At 36.6% G+C, this 20,172-nt stretch overlaps 1 protein-coding gene across 3 annotated transcripts in view; it reads left to right on the forward strand.

Moving 5' to 3' along the window:
• Positions 1–20,172, forward strand: part of REV1 (REV1 DNA directed polymerase) — a 61,537-nt gene that overhangs the window by 29,438 nt on the left and 11,927 nt on the right. Inside the window, exons 7-15 of one of the 3 annotated variants that reach the window (XM_075426788.1) lie at positions 438–545; positions 2,064–2,180; positions 6,925–7,057; positions 8,071–8,199; positions 8,864–9,018; positions 10,238–10,357; positions 13,085–13,305; positions 14,307–14,479; positions 18,656–18,758. In XM_075426788.1, the coding sequence (XP_075282903.1) occupies positions 438–545; positions 2,064–2,180; positions 6,925–7,057; positions 8,071–8,199; positions 8,864–9,018; positions 10,238–10,357; positions 13,085–13,305; positions 14,307–14,479; positions 18,656–18,758 (1,259 nt within the window). Of the gene's footprint in view, positions 1–437; positions 546–2,063; positions 2,181–5,122; positions 5,428–6,924; positions 7,058–8,070; positions 8,200–8,863; positions 9,019–10,237; positions 10,358–13,084; positions 13,306–14,306; positions 14,480–18,655; positions 18,759–20,172 lie in introns of those variants that run through there. The other 2 variants (XM_075426792.1, XM_075426799.1) reach the window with 2 other exon arrangements.

Consider the following 20,172-nt stretch of genomic DNA (forward strand, 5'->3'; position numbering starts at 1 on the left):
GTGTTTGATGAAGAATTAATAGTATCTCTTAGTGCAGTTAAACTTCTTTTTATCTTTTGGAACAGTCTTCTGACTGATGAACAAAAAGGAGTAAAGTTTTCTGTTCCAGATTCAGTGTTAACATAGCGAAGTTAAGATCTAGTTCCCGCAACAGGCATTAATCTCCTTCAGTTGGGGGAACTTGTTAGGTAGAAGGTGTTAATGATGAGAAAATAAAATAGAAGCTTTAAGTTGATGCATTGTTTAGGCTGTTTGTGTTTATGTGTATACTTCTCTGAGAATTTTGTAAATGTAAATATCTTTGTGGTGAGAAGAAATAATTGTCTTCATAATCTAAGGTGGTAAAAACTTGATGATAGTCCTTGATGACTGCTGTGAGTAGTACCAAAGCATATAAATTAGGGTTCAAGTTTTCTGTTGGTGTATCTTCATACTAGGTAATGTGTCTGTTGCGAGCTCAGCCAAGCCACAGAGCTGTATAATGCACGTGGATATGGATTGCTTCTTTGTGTCTGTGGCTATCCGAAATAGACCAGATCTCAAAGGTCAGTATTCAATTCTACATGTTACAGTTTACTCAGTTAAGCCTTTAAAAACAAAACCAAACTTGCATACATATGAAATAAACTTGCATGTTAATCTTTTTTCCTGGCATCTTTGATAGTTAGACCATGCACCTTTCATATTCCTGCTTACTTTCTCACAACCCAAAAGCAAGTGGAAGAGAGAACTGGAATTCTCCTTGCTGTCTTCTATCAGTGTCTAGAGTAAGAAGAGAGAAGTAAAATCTGGAGTAACCATTGTCTGTAACATTGCACATATCTTATTGAGACTTAAATCTACCATATTAGAAATTTGAGATCAAATTCTAGTTGTAGCAAAAGTGGGGTTTGGTCACTCTCTGTTGGGGGGAGGAGGGGGGGAGAATGGGATATCCTAATAATTTTTCCTGAAGTAATGTAAGGAGCTTTGTTTAGCTAGAAAAATGGCAAGGTCAAGGCTGAGAATTAATTGTCTCTTTGCCTGATTCATCTTTTGCAAGGGAAATTTGCTTCTTCCCTTTTCTACCTAAGCACTTATACATGAAGTATTGTAAGACCGGGAGGATGAACAATTGAGTTGGCATTTAGAAGTCTTGAGCTGTGTGATCATCCTTAGGGCATAGGAAGAGTTAGTGGAGCTCCTTATCAATTTTGGTGGGTTTTTTTACAAGTGTACCATTCAGAAAAGGAGATATTAGTTGTTCTCTGCAAACACTGAACTTTGGTAATGCACAAGTCTGACGACTTCGTGCAGTGTTGACCATCTGACACCCAACTGTCATAGACCTTGGGAACAAAGAGTAAGCTGTATGTACAATTCCTTTGCTCTCTTCTGTCCAAAGGCAGAAGCAACTGTATTAGATAACCCTGGTGTGTTTGCATCTTTAAAACTTTATTTCTTGCCAGGTTTCAAATTCCAATACTGGAATATAAAGAACCTAGAACTTTTCTGCAAATATTTTTTCTGTTCCATGGAAGTTTCCCCAAACTTTCAGTGCATGAATTAGCTTCCTGTAGAAAAATTATGGAGGTGTTGATATTACTAAATAGTCAAAAGTTTCGTAAAGATTTGATTTTGTACAGTTAAATAAACAAGTGGAACTGAGTGTATTGGTATGTGTATAATCTTCTAGTTTACTTAAGCTAATAAACATGATAAAGTATTCAAAATCAGTACAGTGTTTGCTCTGTCTTCAACTAAGGAATCATTAGGGCATTGGTGAAGTTTCACAGCTTCCATTTACACTTGTTATTAAAGACAAACTAGTATGGCTGTATTTTCACTCTTAAAGAGCTTTTCGTGTTTACACATGACTGCAATTAAGACAGAAAATTCATAGTCACAATGCAAAGTCACTTTCATAGGTGTTTCCTCCTTAGTGCCATAAGAGTGTATAAACTCGAAAGAAATTATAAAAAAATAAAGCAGACATCTTTATGATCTTACTCTAGTTGTGCTATTATTAAAATATAAGCTATTATAGATGTTGACTTCTAAGTACATGCATTTCTTCTCCACAGGAAAACCAGTAGCTGTTACTAGTAACAGAGGTGCAGGAAAGGCACCACTGCGCCCTGGTGCAAATCCCCAGCTTGAACAGCAATATTACCAGAATAAGCTATTGAATGGCAAAGCAGGTACAGATAAGTCTGTTTGTTGTCTGTATGTTTTTAACTTCTGTTATTGAAGACGTTTTCCTTAAAGTTATTAATAAAGTGCACAGTGGATAAATTTGTTTTTTTCATGTGGGGGATTTCAGAAAAGAAGTGTCTTTGGACAGCATGGTGCTCTGTGGCCTCAGTAATAACATGCCACTGTGACTTCTTGTTAGCTAGTTTTGCTCAGTATGGGTCAATTGAGAGTAAGTGAGTTTTACTCACTTTTCATTGGGGTTGAGTATAAGATATAATGTTAAGTAATAATGTAAAATTGGAAATAAATACAGATTGTCCAGGATCACTTTCTTCTGAGTAAGTCTGTTACAGAGAAGGTACAAAATAAACTGTAAAAGGCTACTAAAATTTTTTTACTGTAAAAGTAGAAAGGACAGCGCATGGCCAGTGAGAAAGTGATTGTTTGAAGTTGGTTTTTGAATTGCTTTTGTCCAGTATCTGTGTACAGTGAGTTAATTTGGGTGGTCCTTAGAGTGTTTTAGATTTCCGAAAAGTCTGTGCGACTTCCATGACTTCTGTCTCTCCAGCACATTGTTTCCTCAAAACCAGGGCTGTCTTAGTTTTAAAATTCCTTACTTGCCTATAGTAATTTAAGAATTTTTTACTTTCTGTGTCCTCAAGTAGTAGTATACTAATGTAAACAAAACATACTTTTATTAACAAGTTTTATTATTATTATACTGCCTGAACTGCATTTAGTATGAGAAAGTATATTGCTAAACATTGGCAACTTTTTTCTTTTTTTTTTTTTTTTCTCCAGCAGTCTGCTTAATCAGCTTGAAACTTATTTTTTACCACAAGGTTGGTAAAAGGTGCATAGACAAGGGGCAGCTGCTGTTTAATTTCAGTTTAGATCTGGAGATTGAGTTTCTCCTTTGCCCCTTGTCTATGCACTTTTTACTAACCTTGTGGTAGCAAGTACTATTGTTATAAAGTTTACACCTCTCAGTGAATTATTTTGTTGGTCCAAGAGGTGGAAAAAAGTGAGGTTGTTCTTCCATGGTTGTTTCTGAAGTGTTAATAGTTTAAAAAAACAAAAATAAACATAAAAACCCACTAATAAATTTTCCCAATTTTCAAAGACATTTGTAAACAAGGTATTGCAGGAAGTAATGCCAGTTTTGTCTTTTTGCTGTAGTTGAAGAACACTTCAAAACTGATACAGAATACGTGTTTGTCGAACCCACTGTCCTTCAGCTTTTTAAGGACTTTTCAGGATGCTTCAGACTTAGCTTCTGCTGTTTTGTTTGCAATGCCATGTATAAGTACATTACAAAGATAGCTGTGGTTTTTATCGAGTTGGATTTTCTGTAGTATAGCTTGGGTGTGGACTATTTATTGGTAGATCAGTTTTATACAGTAACTTTGTAACTTGTATTAGGACCTTACACTGAATAAGGGTATGACTTCATATAATGAAGTGATGTTTGAGAAGTGAGGCAGTTAAATTATGGAAGTTTAGCTGATATCTAGCATGTTCTTTATGATTCACAAATTCAGTAGTATCTCTTCTACTATATTTATCACTTAAGGGTACAGCAGATTTCAGCCTCATTGTGTAACAAACGCAGTTTCTTACTGCAGCAGCTTTTTCTGGATATCCACACATTCATTTCTTTAACTTCAGCATCCAATCTCACTGGCTTGCACACAGGCAGGCAGCTAGCTCTTTCTTTCTTGATACTTAGTCTGATTGTGCAACCTATTGTTTTGGTGAAAGGATTTTTTTCCTAACTCTCTTTTTATACTCTCTGTCTGATTAGTTGCAGTTCATAGTATATTTTAGTCTCTCTATTAATTTTAATCTCCATGTACACTGTTTTTGTCAACAAAAAAATACAATCTGTTGTTTCTGCTTGCTTTCTCCTAAGTACACGGCTTGTCTTCCTTTTGGTGAAGAGAAATTAGAGTTAGTTATGCACTTAGATGAAAATATGGAATTACAGGGTAGGCTTTTCTAACATCACAGTATCTTAGAAAGTGTATGCGAAACACTTCACAGCATGTATTTAATTGTGCCATGCCAGAGGTAAATACGGCCCAGTAGGCACATGTATTAGATGGAAAAGTACTTTTTCTAAAATATCAAAAATGCAGAATGCTAAATTATGCTGTTAAACATACATTGTTCTGTTTGGGGACATGCTATAGAAATGAAATAAAAAAGGTAGTTGGGACCAACTTTGAACATGAACATGCTTCAACATGGAACCCACTTCATTTTTTGATGCTTCATGCTTTCCAGGCTGTTCTCTGATTTTGCCTTCTCCAGGTCTTGCTTATTAGAAAAAATGTTCCGAATTAAAAAAAAAAAAACCAAAACACGAAACAAAACAGAAAATAAACAAACAAAAATAAACTCTTATGAATCACTTTTGACCAAATATTGAGTTTTACTGCTTCAGCTACTTCTGTTTTTGCAAATTACTTCTGTAGTGGTACTGGTTCCTGCCTTTGATCTGCATTGCTAGACAAATATCCAGTGTCAATAGAATCTTGAATCTTTTATGAAATACTTTCTTTTTCTTGTTTGAATTCACCCAAAAATGGGTAACTTTTAAATTTAAAAACTTGCTATCATTCTCACCCTAAATCTCCAAACTGGAGATGGTCTTTCTGGGTAGTAGAAACTACTTCTCTGCATACATGACATCTTTAACATTCATGTTCTAAAGGTAGAAGATTAACATATGTTAATCAGGATTCATAGTTTGGGGTCTCTTTTCCATGGCCAGGATTCCCAAGATGTGAATGTTTTGTAGGCTTTCTTTCCCTCAACCCTAGTATCTCCCTTTTTTCACTCTAAAGAGCAGCAGATTTAAAACATCATATTAGTCACAGATTGATTCTCAGCGATTTCTTTTTCACAGACTTGGGTCCTGGCCTCTGATTTCTCCATCCGTTGCTCCACATTCACCATGTGCCTGTCTAGTTTCCCAGCTTTTGATGAGAGGTTCTCTACCTTGCCTTCCGTTGAGGACAATGTGTTCTGCATTGCCCTGAATTTCACGTGAAGTGACTCCATCAGCTCATGGGGGGATCTGCTCTGCTGCGATGTGGAAAAAGTCGACAGTCCAAGGAAGATAGACAAGATGACAGCATCATCTCAGGCCAGGGCACAGGAAGGCATGGACTAAAGAAATTGTTCTTGTCATTCTTACCTTTATTTGGGGCATTATTTTGCTCTAATTTTCAGTTGCAGACATCTTAGGTAACTTACTGAGCTCATCATACAGTAAAATATTTAGGGCATAATAAGATGCACAAATTTAGCAGAAATTCTGAATAAAAGCAGTTTTTCACATGAGTCAGGCTCTACCCCTGCTGTCTCCACTCACTCATTACAACACTTTCTCTGGTGTGGTAACTACTCGTATGTGCACATAGATAGCATCATGTTTCCTTTCAGTCAAATTGTCAGTGTGTGAGTTGTGTAGTACCATGAAATATAATTAGGCATTGTGGCACTCTGTAGAATACTCCCTGTTTATTATATTACAAAGGTGTATGGTATTAAATAGACCGCAGAAATGAAAAAGAAATATAGTTTACATATTGAATTTCATCTTAAGTAAACAGAAGTTTCTTTTCTGTATGATATGTTGTTATTTTGATTCTGTTGGGGAGTTTGGGAGGGTGTACTAGTTTATGCATGTAGCCATTTTTTCAGTCTGATCTATATTTAGAGTATAGGCATGTATCTTTCAAGGTTTGCATGCTGTGAAAACCCAAATAGAAATTAGTAGAAAATGCTTTACTTCATTCCGGTATTCAGTGTCATGGAATTCTGTTGTAGTACGTAGTATGCAATCGGCATGGAGGACTCTTTAAAATTTATCTAAGATCATGTGATATAGTTTTATAGAATTAGGGAAGATCTGTCTCATGTGAAGTCTGGGGTGGCAGTATTTATAATTGTATCATTTTGTTCCAAGATAAATTTATGGTGATATTTGAAAGAAATTGACATATCCTAATAAGATAATTACTAGGATGTAACAGCAGAAGTTTTGTCAATTAAGATCCCTATAGGAGCGTTAAAGGAAAAGTAAGTTTCTAGCTAGTGCTTTTTAATCTCAGCTATTTAGCATTCTGGTTATTTCACTTCTTAAAAGTCACTTTGTGGTATCTAGATTATTAGAAAAATAGTTTTAAGTAAGGGATTGTAAGTATGATAAAAGATGGGTTTGTATTCTGAATTTAATTTCTGTGTGCTGGTGGTAGTTGTTCTTTTTGTAAAAAGGAATTTAGGTAAGTGTCTTGTTCAGCCAAGCAGCTGGTAAATTTTTGAGTGTCTTATATTTGTTTACAGGATATGGTTGTAGCAGTTAGCCTCAAGTGTTTGATCATTTTTATTGTCATTAAAGCTAACTGAGATCAGTCTTGTTTTATAGTATGGTGTATGTAGTCACTGACAAGCTGCTGACTAGTAATTTGGGGGAAAATAGGAACAGAATTTTTCCGTAGCTTAATATTCAGTAATATGTACAGACCTATCTGCAGAGAGAGATTACTATGTGGGGGAGTTCTGGGTGTTTTTTTCTGGACTATGGTGTGAATCAATATAGTATTAAGAACCTTTTCATCAACAGGTAACAGTACAGAAATTGTGTAAAATAAAATCCATAATTTTTATTTTATTTATGTTCATTCTGTTGAACTGGTAAGACAAATAACGTAAAAATAAATACCAATATTATTTTCCAAGCAGAAATTAGAGTACCTGATAAGCTGGACTCATCAGTCTGGGGGCATCAGGATTCCACACATGTCAATGGAGCTGACTTCAATCTCACTGTTCTGTCCATGGCTGAAATAGCTTCATGTAGTTATGAAGCCAGGTAGGTGAAAGTTACCTATCAGGTTGGTTGAAAATCTCATACAGATAGGCATAGAATGTCCAAAAATAGCAGTTGTTGTGTCAGTTTCTTTAAATTTATCAAGAGAGGATTTTTTTCATGTTTTCGGAATTTGTATTTATATAGGTTGTTAGAATTTAACACAAGGTCTTCCATATGGATGCTGCTGCTTTTTAAACACTGCTTCATAGCTCTCAACCTAACCTACATGTTACTTGAAAGAAAGCCGATTAAGGAAAAACTTATGCCATTCACTGTGATATTGTTGATTTCATAATGTTATCTTCACTTCTTTGTGTCGAAATTGCATTCTTTTGTGGAAGTAAGAACACTTCGTTACTGAAGGTTTTAATCAAACAGTAAGCATGATTACTAAACTTAAAACCATTTCTTGCACAGATTATGTTGAGCTTCCCCGATAACATAGCTTGCAAGTGTTCAGAACGTGAAACAACTTGTTATAAATACAAGTACAGTGTTGGAAATACAATTTTCTTCCCTGATAGAAATAATTCCAGAAATTATTCCTTCATTGGAACCTTTCTGAAGCATGCTAGGATAGGCATTTGTATCTCAAGAAGTTAGAGTTTATTTATTACGGGAGCATAATTTTGTAACCTTGCATAGTGGAATATAAAATCCGTTACCTTAGTCACTGTAGTGGTAATAGTGACTACACAGTGTATTATATGCGTGGTTTTAATTTGAAACAGAAGATGGCAAGTAGTGCTTTCTGGAAACTTTGTCTTAAGCATGTTCCCAAAGGCAGGCTGACCATGCTGCATGCCTGAATATTATACAGCTAATGCAAGTACTCTTATCTGCAGTTATTTTTATTACCTGTGAAATTGCTAGTAGTTGGACTAAATTCCTTTTTATTGGTAATTAATTTTTGTGGGAAAAGACAAATACTTAATTTGGAAATACCCCGTAATAATTTGTGGGGAAAGTTGGTACTGTGTTTATTTGTGGGTTTTTTTATTATTTAATTTTAGACAAGTTGGAATAAAGAATGGCATGTTTTTTGGACAAGCAAAAAAGTTGTGTCCAAATCTTCAAGCAGTTTCGTATGATTTTGATGCGTACAAAGAAGTTGCACGGACAGTATATGAAATATTAGCAAGGTAATGTGCTGTTTGTTTACATGATCTTTCATGGCAAGGTTATCAAGCATATTTTATTTGCAGCTGCTGAATGCCATTGTTCAATTTATTATTTTCATCTCCACATTGCTCTTCAGCTTCAATAAAGTCATTCCTATTTGAGATCTTCCTTTTGTAGTATTTTTGTGATTTTGAGCACCATGCTGCTTCTGAGCATTCTTTTTTCTTGAAGCCAAGTCCTGTAAACAGTCAACATCTGGCTTACGAAGGAGTCATTGTTTAATTTTTTACTGATTACGCTATGAGAAGCAGATCCCTGGTTGAGATTCTTCTGAGAGGTTTTTTGAGTAACTTAAGAATGGGTTATTGGAGTAACTTCTATTAGAAACTGCTAGCTGGTTTAAAACGCACTTCAACAAAACTTGAAATTTGTTATTGTCAATGAAGAAGTATTCAACTCCTCCCCCAGCTATTCCTTTAAAATCATGATGTATGTTGAAATTAGTCCTATATTAGTAATGTTATTGTAATTTGCTGTTCTAGCATTTTTAGTGTGTAAGTGATGTGTTATACAAAATAAGCAGGGAAATGCCACCACAAAAGGAAGACTTTATTTGCTACATATTTGTTTTAACAGATGGTGAGCAGTTGCTGGTGTTTCACCTCCTTTACTTTGTGTTGATAGCTATACTCATAACATCGAAGCAGTCAGTTGTGATGAAGCACTAGTAGATATCACTGAAATCCTTACAGAGACCAGATTGACTCCTGATGAACTCGCAAATGCTATCCGCACCGAAATCAAGGCCCAAACTAAATGCACTGCTTCTGTTGGGATGGGTAAGTACCTTATTTCATTTCTGTTTACAAACAGTGCCTGCTATTGTTATGTGTATCAAAGCTATGTAAGATTGCTAAAACTCTTCAGTGTCTGTGTGGTATGGAGTATATTGCCATTTACATTAAATTAGTGTAAAGAAAAATACAAGAAAATCTTTGTAAGTGGAAAGTTTTAAGCCAAAATTTATAAAATTGCTATCACTTTCGTTATCTGAACAGTATGCTAAAATTCCATCTGTATGATATTCTTACATTAGTTTTTATGAAAAGCTACTATCTTTTTCCAGTAAATAGAAAAATGAGCACAGATTCTGTTCCTCATTGGAGGTAGCAGTAAGAGTTTACGAGGTGGCATGATTTAGCATAATTATTTGAAAGTATTGAAACAAAGATTTGTGTGATTTGTAGTAGGTATTGTATATGAAATCACACATCTGAAAAGACTTGCTTGATTTCTTTTCACTTGGCCGCTTCCTTTCTCCTTTGTTTTTGTCCCTAAGTAATACTAGAGGAGTATCTGTAAATATATTGACTGTATATATGTGTGAAATCCACTTGTAAGACAAGCTGAAATTCATTACTGTAAGCAGAATTCTTCCTTTATTTCTTACGATATCATAGTACAGAAACTGTAATTCCCTGGATTCCTATTTGTGTCTTGTTTTGACTTGAAACACATTTGTATATGTAGTTAATACTCAGGTCCAAACATTAGCTTAACTCCAGTATTTCACATACAATATACTTGATAGAATTGTCACCTCAGTATTATTTACGTTGACCACAGTGGATTTTTTGAAGTTCTGCAGTGTTAAAATATTACACTTCCAAATTTTTTAATCATGTCCACTTAACTGTTTATCTGTACCTCTACATGTGTGGAACTTAACTGAGACAAATAAATTCAGTGTTCTTAGTGAAGTGTCCTGCACTTACTTCTTGGTTGTTTTGGTTTTTTTGGTGTTTTTTTGTTTGGTTGGTTTGAACTTTGCAATTGCAGTTACCATTACAGTTACACTACTGTAATCCCAAATACTGCTAGTGGCTAATTTGGACGTAGATACTGCAAATATGCATAAATACATTTCATTAATTTCTTTGTAAAAGATAAAAGAATTTGACTGTACTTTCTGCATTTTTTCCTTGACTGTTGAACTGTGGCATTCTACTTGAGAAGGCAGAAGTTACCACAGACATTGTTTAATTTGTTGTTTTACAGGTTCCAATATTCTGCTGGCCAGAATGGCAACTCGTAAAGCAAAACCAGATGGACAGTATCACTTAAAACCTGAAGAAGTGGATGATTTTATCAGAGGGCAACTTGTTACCAGTCTTCCAGGTACTCCTTTCTTTTAGAGGACATTTTGCCTCCTGATATTAAAGCAATCTGAGCTACAATTCTGTGTTCTGGATCAAACAAGATTAGATGCTGTTCCGTGGTTATGATCTGAAAAAAGAAGACATGCTGATTTCTGAAATTTTCTTAAATTTCTGCAAAGAATCTGTGTGACCTTTTTGTGTCTTGGAGAAGCATTTTTTTTTAGTAAAGAATTATACAGATTCACACAGCATGATCTATGGAAGAAGCTCAGCTGTTATGCAATGTTACATTTTTTAGTAAAACTGTTTAGATGAGCCATTTAAAGTGAGTGCTAGCTTGCTGTATCATAATGAATGTAATAAAATGAGTAACATCAGGTACTTATCACTGAGAGAGGCAGGGTTTCCTTAGAACTGAGAACTAGCCCAAGAGAGTATTCTTTCTAAAAAGGAGTGTATGTAGTCGGCAGTTGGCAAAAATAACACCGATGCCATAATAACACAGAGAGTATATGAAGGGGAAAAAGGAGAGAGAGGAGAGAGGAGTTTGTTTAATCTCTGCTGCAACTAAGAAACTCCAAGATATTTTGGAGAGAATGAGGACAGAAGGAAAACTAAGAAATAAAATTTGGCAGAGAATGTTACTGAACTAGGGAAATGTTTCTGCTTGCAACATGAGCTGTGTTAGAATGGCTGATGAATAATGAGGAAGGTGGAAAGTAAGGCTGCTGTGGGAGTATTACCAATGTTATGCTCTGCATCCAGCTGTTGACAGTTTTTGATTCTGGTAGACTTAGAATACTCACTAGGCATTTGTTACATTTTTTGTGTGAGGATCTTTAGTCAATGGTATACTACAAATTGACAGAATGTGTTGATTCTTTTAGAGAAGAACAAAGTTTTGTCACATTCCAGCTGTTTTTTACGTAATTGTCTGAGGAAATGATTGTGACGATGATTATAATTTATGATTTGCAAGTATAACAGTGCCAATAATTTTACAAACTGTTCGGCAGTTTCAGCCAAATCTTGCTGAGATGAAAGTTCTGATGACATAATGTTTCCCCAAGTTTTGTGAAAAATAACAGCTTGACAGAGGAGGGTGATCCAAATGAGTACATCCTTTGAGGGACAGGCAGGCAAAATTCAACTATTGTATATTTTGGCAGTAGTTTCCAGTCATCGTGTGTATAGCCAGAGTACATGTTTTCCGTCCTGCGTTCCTTGGTCAGAAAGGAGAGAGAAAGATGTTTTGGTAAGGGAGAGCTGGAGTAATTGAGTTAGATGCCTGTGGACATAGAGAAGACCAAGGAAAAAGCTGGAGGGCGGGGAAAAAGCATTTCTGGCCCACAGGTTTTAGGGAGGTTCTTCAAGGCATAGCAGGATTCACAGAGAGATGGCATAGAGCTGGAGTTACTGTCCTGGGAGAGTGATAGACAGTAAGGATGTACGGAATACACCTGTATGAAAACAGGCTTTACTAGATATTTTTTATTGTTCCAAGAAAATACTTAAAAGAAGTGTAAACTTAAATGCTTCCTAGCATGTAATTCTGTATTGTATTGTTACTCAATACTTTAGTAGTATAACGTGACACAGACATAGTGCAAAAAGTGCTGAGTAAGTGCTCATTTGTGCTTTGTATGGTAGTAATCAGCTGAGCTCAACCTGCATGTATACACACATATCTAGTTTTAAATGTCCAAAGTAGTATTCTTCTCTATTTAAGAAAAAAAAAAAGAGAAGGGAAACAAAAAATAGACAACAGTATACACTGAAGTGGAAAAGTGGTAGGAATAGCATGCATGGACAGGTGCAGATTTTCCAGAAATTTTTTTTATGTATCCCCTTCCATGGCCAAACATAATTTACATCACAGCACCATTTCTCTTTGGCATAACTTCTAGGAGACTTTTTTCCCCTCCAGAAAGTTATCAGTATAATACTATGCTTTGACTTGAGTATTTTAAAGTTTTCAGAATTAACTTGCATGTTCATGGTAAAAACTTCTTAGTGTTTGTGTCAATAATGCCACCTAGACAAAGAAACAGGTTATGGAAGATAGAAGCTGATTACCTGAGATTTATAAGTTCTGCTGACTTTTGTAGTGTAAACTCATAGGGCTAATATTTTTCGAAAGTAACAGGCCACCTCTCCAAAGCCCAGAAATCCACTTATCACACTTACATATGTGATGTTGCCATGGATACCTGCAATCTCCAGTGCTTGGTAATTCAAAGCACAGGTGATACAGGTATGCTATCGCTTCTACCTGAAGTACTATTTTTCCACCTAGGAAGCAGTGGAACAGAAGTCAAAATATATATATTTGGTTTCTTTTCGATTAAATCACTTGTATATGATGGCAAAACATGTTATATCTTGGACACTCTTTTTGGACTGAGTGTTGTGGTGTTCAGAGCTATGTGTTCTGTCACAGGCAGTACCTTAGAAGAAGATAAGCGAGCAGGAGTCATTCACATTTTGCCAAGAAATAAAGAAACACGCTGTGCAGTATGACGTCTTTAACTAAATGTATAAAACAGATTAAAGAAATACAGGTGAAGACAGCAAAAGTTTCCATTTGAACCATGTTTTATTGAGTGGATTTTATTTTTTATGGTGTATATTTATTTATTAATTTGATATGACTTAGGGTAGGTTTAAAAAGACAGAATTTATTAATTCAAAACCTGACTGGCTCTGAATTGTGTAGAGGTAACAGAACTAATTGCTTTGTTGTTAGGAGTTGGCAGGACAATGGAATCTAAGCTGGCTTCTTTGGGAATTAAAACCTGTGGAGATCTGCAGTATGCTTCAATGTCAAAACTGCAAAAAGAATTTGGTCCAAAAACAGGACAAATGCTCTACAGATTTTGTCGTGGTTTGGATGATCGACCTGTTCGTACAGAAAAAGAAAGAAAATCTGTTTCAGCAGAAATCAACTATGGAATAAGGTTTACACAGGTAAATTCAAACCTCCTTTCTTTTCTGCAGTGACTTCTTTCATCTGTAGAAGAGTCTTCTCATATTCTGATTATTTTCACTTGCACTTTGATCTGTTAGAGCACCATCTTAGCCACCAAATAGAAATGAGGAAAATGAAGAAGTAGGAGACCAAACGATAATATGGGAGGAGAGACTGCAAAAGTATTGGACTGAAAAGAAGCTTGCACAAAATTAGCTGGCTATTCTGCATTCGTTATACAAGTCTGGTACAGAAAAAGAGAACTGCAGTAGGTTTGTCAGCACCTAGCATTCTCTTTCATTTACATGCTGATTATTCAAAGATGCCAGTGCCTGAAACCATCACCAACTGCTCCAGTACAACATTTTTTTAGACTTTTTACAAATATTGGGGGGGGGTGTTGTTGACAAAATTCTTTTAAAAAAATAACTCAGCTTTTTGTTGAGAACTCAAGCATTTATAGAAATTATAGAAGAATCAGCTTGGGAGAGACCTCATCATGTTGTATAGTCCAGCCTTTTGCTCAAAGCAGGGGAAGCTGTGAGATCAGACCAGTGGCTCAGGACCAGTCTGGTGTTGGAAACCTCCAGGAACAAAGACTGCACAACTGCTCTGAGTAACCTGTTCCACTGCTTGACTTTCCTCATGGTGAAAAAGATTTTCTGTGTAAGCCCTACACTCTTTATCATATAGGTGTGTACTTAAAGTTAGACTTGCAATTCTGTGTTGGGGTTTCTAAATACAGTTTTTTGTAAAGACCTCTCCAAAAGGACTTAGCGTTTCTTCCTTATTGCAGCGTTAGGGTAGGAATCTACCATTTCACCTAACTTCAGCAACCTACAATGTAGACAAAACACTTGAAGTTAAATAAGACAGTTGCCTGGGAGTCAGCTTGCTTTTTTCAGTTTACAAAATCTGGATTGTGTTAACCCTTAGTGATTTGCCTTCAATATTTGAAAACCAGTAATTATCTAAACATGTTGTTGTTTTTCCCCTTCAGCCTAAGGAAGCAGAAGCTTTCCTTCTGAGCCTCTCGGAAGAAATCCAACGTAGACTTGAAGCTGCTGGTATGAAGGGTAAACGGTTGACCCTTAAAATTATGGTGAGAAAGGCTGGGGCACCAGTAGAGCCTGCAAAATACGGAGGTCATGGAATCTGTGACAGTATTGCCAGGTAACTATGCATAGAAAAAAGAGTGGTTGGTAGTAGGCATGAGGACACTTCTGCAGTATATTGAGCACCAAACCTTACAGTCAGACAGGACAGAAATTTTGAAGTACTTCTCTCTCTACATATCAAACCTACCCCAAAATCAGAAGTAGAATACTATTATCAAAAGTCCTGTGTGTTTGGATTGTACAGATGTGGTCTTTTGGTCATCAGCATGGAATGTAAATCCCCAATGATAAAAAACACAGCATATTGGGAGGAGAAAGAAGGAAGGGACTAAGGTGTCCAAATCAGAAAGAGAGAAGAATTTTAACAGTCATCTTTTGCCTATGAGTTTCTTCAGAGAGAAAAATGGGGACAAATTAAATCAGAAGTTGAGAAGTTTTGGGACATAGAAGAAACAATTTGTGGATTTTCAGAGGAAGCAGAAATCACGGAGAAGGAATCTGACTCCACAAGTGCATTCTTTGTGGTTTGAACTTGCTTTCTTGAGAGAATGTGCTCTTGTGTGTCTGGATGCTACTTAAAGTGATTTAGTGAAATAATTTTAGTGAATTATTGTGACTGTCCATTTCTCTTGGTAGGGATGTACATTTTTTTCTCTCCTTCCTTTTTGACTTTAATAATCTGTAGTTTAAGGTTGCCCTTAATTTGATAATTGTCTCATGAAATAGTAGCTAATAAAGGTGTTTAATCTTTTAGAGGGTTTGTTTTCAAACAATAATACATATGCCCATGTATATGGTTGATGTACATTTCTCCAGCTTGCTCAATATTGGAGCTGGTTTTCCTTTTGCAGTACTTGTAGAAGACGTATCTACATCCTGCACTATGACATCCATGCAGCAGCATTTTCATTTCTTTCAATGACCAGCTGACTTGTAATGTTGTGCTGCTGCAAGCTGTTTCTTTTCCCTGAGCTGTGTAGTGTTGTGTGCTTTCATTTTGCTTGAGGGGCTTTTTGCTGTTCTTTGATAGGTTGTTGATCACATGCTGCTTGTGACAGTTGGAGTCAGTTCTCAAATAAAAGTGTCTTTGTACTTGTTGGGAAGGATGTCTGATCAGTACCATTCTCCTTCAAGTCTGGAGTACATGGGGACTAGGACAGTAGTTGCAAAATTACTTGCTGCAGAAGACTGAGAGGCCACTTAGGATTCTGAAGACTGGAGCTGGCATCAGACACCTTGGACTGCACTTGTCTGTCTTACAGACAAGTTTCTTTGTGTCAAATCTGTCTTTCCTGTTGTTTCACCACTAAGTCTGCAGAGAATTTTTTTGATCGTAGAAGAGAAGAGACAAGAGCCAAAGTGGAGCTAAGAAAGTAGAATACCGAGATCTCAAGGTCAGAGACTGTTCCCCATGTTTCAGCTGTTCAAGAAGGCAACTTCTTGTCTCTTGACCTTCACAGTTAGGGTTTTTTTCATAGAGTTGTGAGTTCCTCATCAGAAGTCTCTTCGTTTTCTTGTGGATCATTATCAGTGTAATAAGGTCTCTTTCTACTCGGTCTGACTGTTGATCTCATTGAGATTCTGCCTGTGATGGCTGCCTATACCTGGTGAAATGGGATAGACCAGTTACTCTGCCCGGGTAGTCAGCTGATAGGTTACTGTCAAGGAGTAGGACCTGCAGCTTCCACAAGCAGTCCTGTTACTCATTATGTATTTATGATTCTTCTTTGTTTCCTGTTGTTCAACCGGATGATGTTGGCTAAAAATTTTATTCATCTCATTTATTTATATGCTTGCATATGGAAAACACAAGAATGAAATCTAGGCATAGAGCGTCATGTATTTATATGTTGTTTCATACAAGTTTGTCTCAGAACCTTCTAAATGCACTTTTATTCTTCAGGTAGACACTTCTGTAGCAAAGTAGTTGTTCCTTAGGTGAAGGGATGATCCTGGCTTTTGTGTGAGGGTGTATTTGGCATCTTCGAAGACAGGTCTTTTCTACTTTTCCCTCCATCTCAGGTTGTTGTAACAGATGAACGCCTCCTGAACTGAAGGGTCATTTGCTCAAGGTTGCTGATAACTCAAGAGGTGGGAGTGTTCTTTCAGTGAGTTAGGGCTCAGCAGTTGGACTTGCATGCATAGGGTCTGTCTCATACTTGTGAGCTTGTGACATACAATTCGGCTGTATTAACAACTGAAACTACAGAATTCACCTTTCGCTATCAGAAGCTCTTCACCTTTTGGGATTGCTATATCAAGAAGAAAATCCATCAGTCTATACTTTTGTATTCTGATTATCGTGTATTCTTTGAGCTGAAGATTTGCTCTTAACAGCCTAAAAAGGTATCTTTAGAATTGAGGGTACGTTGAGATAGGTATTCCTCCTTTATTGGCAACTAGTGCCAGGCTGCTTTCTCATGAACACATCAGTGCTTTGGACCTCATTTCTGTGGTCAGGCGTGCTAAAGTACATGTGCACTGAGATTTCCGTAATTCATCAAGTGTTCATTAAGGTAAGATAAGGGGGCACCCAAGGATGGTGTTGTTCACACATAGCTGAAGCAGTTCTGATGCCAGGATCTCATTTGGCAGTGTCTCTGGTTCTGCTTCTGACTTTACTAATGAAATTTGCAACCCCCGTCAATCCAAATTATGCTATTTGACAGTACAGGTGCTGGATTACTGTCTTCGTTAGAGCATATCTGTTCAGTCCAGTGAAAGGCTTTTTAGCAGCAGCAGGGTAAACTCTGGAAGTTGTATCCAGGCAAATGGATTAGAATCTCAGGGTGGTGTTCACTCAGGTGTTCTTTCCCTATGTACAGCCTAATTCCAACAGTCTGGGATTATTTACTGGAGCTAAAGGTGGTCAGTTTCTCTCTTACTTCAATTTAAGATTTTCTCTGTAGTTATGACTCATGACCCATTTCTTGCCCCCTTACCTCACAGGTGAAAGAGTTGCTATGCTTTTCTATCCTACAAGTCAAGATTCCCTGGAATGGTAATCATAGTCCTAGAAAGAATTCGAACTCACAGACATGCTTAAAATCAAATTCAGTTTCGTTTGTTTATAGTATTTTTACTGCATCATTGATACCAAGTCCTGGTACAGCATAGACTTTTTGTAAAATATTCTTCTGATGTGGTGTGTACCTTTGGACCCATCACAGAATCACAGAATGGTAGGCGTTGGAAGGGACCTGTCACCTTTTTCTTAAAAATGTTAACCTGTAAGGCTCAGGGAGGCCTTCATATCATTCACAGCAGGAAGGTTTTTCCTTTTCATATTGGCAGAACCAGACCTTTCTGGCGATCACTTGGCTGTTCATGTTGGTTTCTGAGATTCAAAAGTAGAGTAAAATTTAAGGAGACGCCATCAAAATGTTCAGTAAGTTGTCAGGATGGCACCCTGTCAAAACACGAGGGTGGAACTTCCTTTTGTCGATAGAGCCCACGCCGTCAGAGTTACAACTGCATCAGTTACCTCAGTGAAAAGACTTTACATCACTCACGTATGTTTGATTAGCCACCTGAAAGTCTGTCCTTATCTGTCTCAAATGTGCCATTAGAATATCAAGAACTACCAAGCACTACTAGTGCCCTGCCAAGCGCTCAGATGGTAATTTGTAAAACTCACAGCCAGATAATTTTGTTGAGAGTTGTCGCGGATAATTGCCCACAGTGTAAGATGCGTATTTGGAATGTTGTTTAAAGTTACTTACCATTAATCCGAGTTCTTTGTTATTTGTAATGCACATGGCTATATCTGCTTCTCCCTCAGAGTTCCTTCTGAAACTCTTGCTATAGGCATTTGATAATTGACAACTGAAATAATATTGAGCAAACTCTTTATGGACCAAGTTTGAGTGAAGGGTAGTGCATGAGTGCATTTCTATGAGTAGAGTGAAACATTTTTATGTGGCTTCAGTAGATGGCATGTATATAAATATATACTATATTTGACAAATTAATGTGTGGACCACACGTTGAGAATGTTCAAGTAGTAAGTAGTCTGTGGTTTTTTCTGTAGAATGTGCTTAGTTCTAATTACCCTTAAAAAGAAACCACAGAACACAAAAACAGTGTTCAGTTTCTGTATGCCAAGAAATTATATGTCTTTCTTTGAGGGATAAATACAGAATTTCTTCTCTGAGATAAATACAGAATTGTTGTTGTCTTTAGGATTTGTGAAACAGTTTCCTTTTTAACCATACTTTTTTATTCTTTGTAGGACTGTGACTCTAGACCATGCAACAGACAGTGCAAAAGTAATTGGGAAAGAAACTCTAAACATGTTTCACACAATGAAGCTGAACATATCAGATATGCGAGGGGTGAGTTAATGGGAAAACTGAGATTTATTCTCTTTATCAACCTTCTGTGTTGTCTTTCATAAATTTTCAGTTCTTCAGGGTAGACAATAACCAAACTTAGGCGAAAGTGTAGGTAATACAAAGCTATGTAAATTAGGTTATGCAGTATTGTGTTTTGTATGTTTATGTTTGAAAAACACACTTAGGAAGTCTTAAATGTAAAAAAAGAAGATTTTATTGTCGTATGGATTAATCCACAACTTAAAACGGCCTGAGGTAACAAAGTTAGACTGTATCTTCTACAATTCTATTAGTACATGTAAATTTTGTTTTGTCTTAGAATTTTCTGTAAACTTCTGCACAGTTATTAGTTAACTAAGTAACTAATAGAAATACTGCTTGTAATGCCAATCAAAGACCAGAGCGGTTTTTGCTCTAGAGTGCAAGTCTTGGAGCCAGAAGAGTTACCAGCCCGTGGTTTGGCCTTTGTTTGAAGGTGAATTGCTGGCTCTTTTGAATCATGATTTATTTTAAATCACTCTTGCTCATCTCAGTGGTTTTGCCATAGCAATGTGAACCCATAATAAGACTATTTTGGCATCAGCTGTTTGTTGCAACAGAGCGCAGAGGCTTTCTAAAACAAATGTGCATTTGTTGGTCAGATGTGGAAGTAGGGTTTTGATTCATAGAATCATAGAAGCATTACGGTTGGAAAAGACCTTTAAGAACATCAAGTCTTGATGACAGTGTTGCCTTGCAAAGTCAGCTCCATGGTTTGGGTTTCTTCTTAGAGCTGAGGAAGTACTTCTCTCCCTGTCTTTTTCTAGTTTCTTGTCTGCCTGTCTCCTTTGCTGTCTGTTTTTTCAGTAATCATGGAGGATTAGCAGTAAACTTGTACAATGTACCAGTGCATGCTTAGTTGGACACAGTTCCTGAAACCCTGTTGATTTGGTATTTAAAAGTGAATGAAAAATGTGGATGTCTTTCAAGATGAGGAACACCTCATTTGATAAAGACTATTTTCACCAAAGTACTTTCATCCACTGAGACTTTTCAAGAACCGTATCTTGAAGTGTAACATTATTTTTCTCATTTATAGACTGAAGTGATGGATTTAGTATAGATGGTCCTCAGCAAACACATTCCTTTCTTGTACAGGTAGCCAGATTTAATACTAATCGCTTCCTGGTCAGTAATTCTGTATTTTTTAATGTCTAAGAAATTTCATAATAAACGCATTGTTTCACGATCCTGTTGACAGTGCTTTTCTATATCAGAGAAGTTGATGGTATTATCTTTGTAATTCTTAGATGTTGGATTGTGGTCGATAATCCTGGGATTTGTTTGGGATGTTTTTAGTGGCTATTTGTGTGTATGTCAACATATTTTTATTCATTCTTTCCCCCACCAACAACAGGCAGCCAATTTCAGAGAA

This window comes from Opisthocomus hoazin, chromosome 1 (genome assembly GCF_030867145.1).
Source record: "Opisthocomus hoazin isolate bOpiHoa1 chromosome 1, bOpiHoa1.hap1, whole genome shotgun sequence".
Classification (NCBI taxonomy): Eukaryota; Metazoa; Chordata; class Aves; order Opisthocomiformes; family Opisthocomidae; genus Opisthocomus; species Opisthocomus hoazin.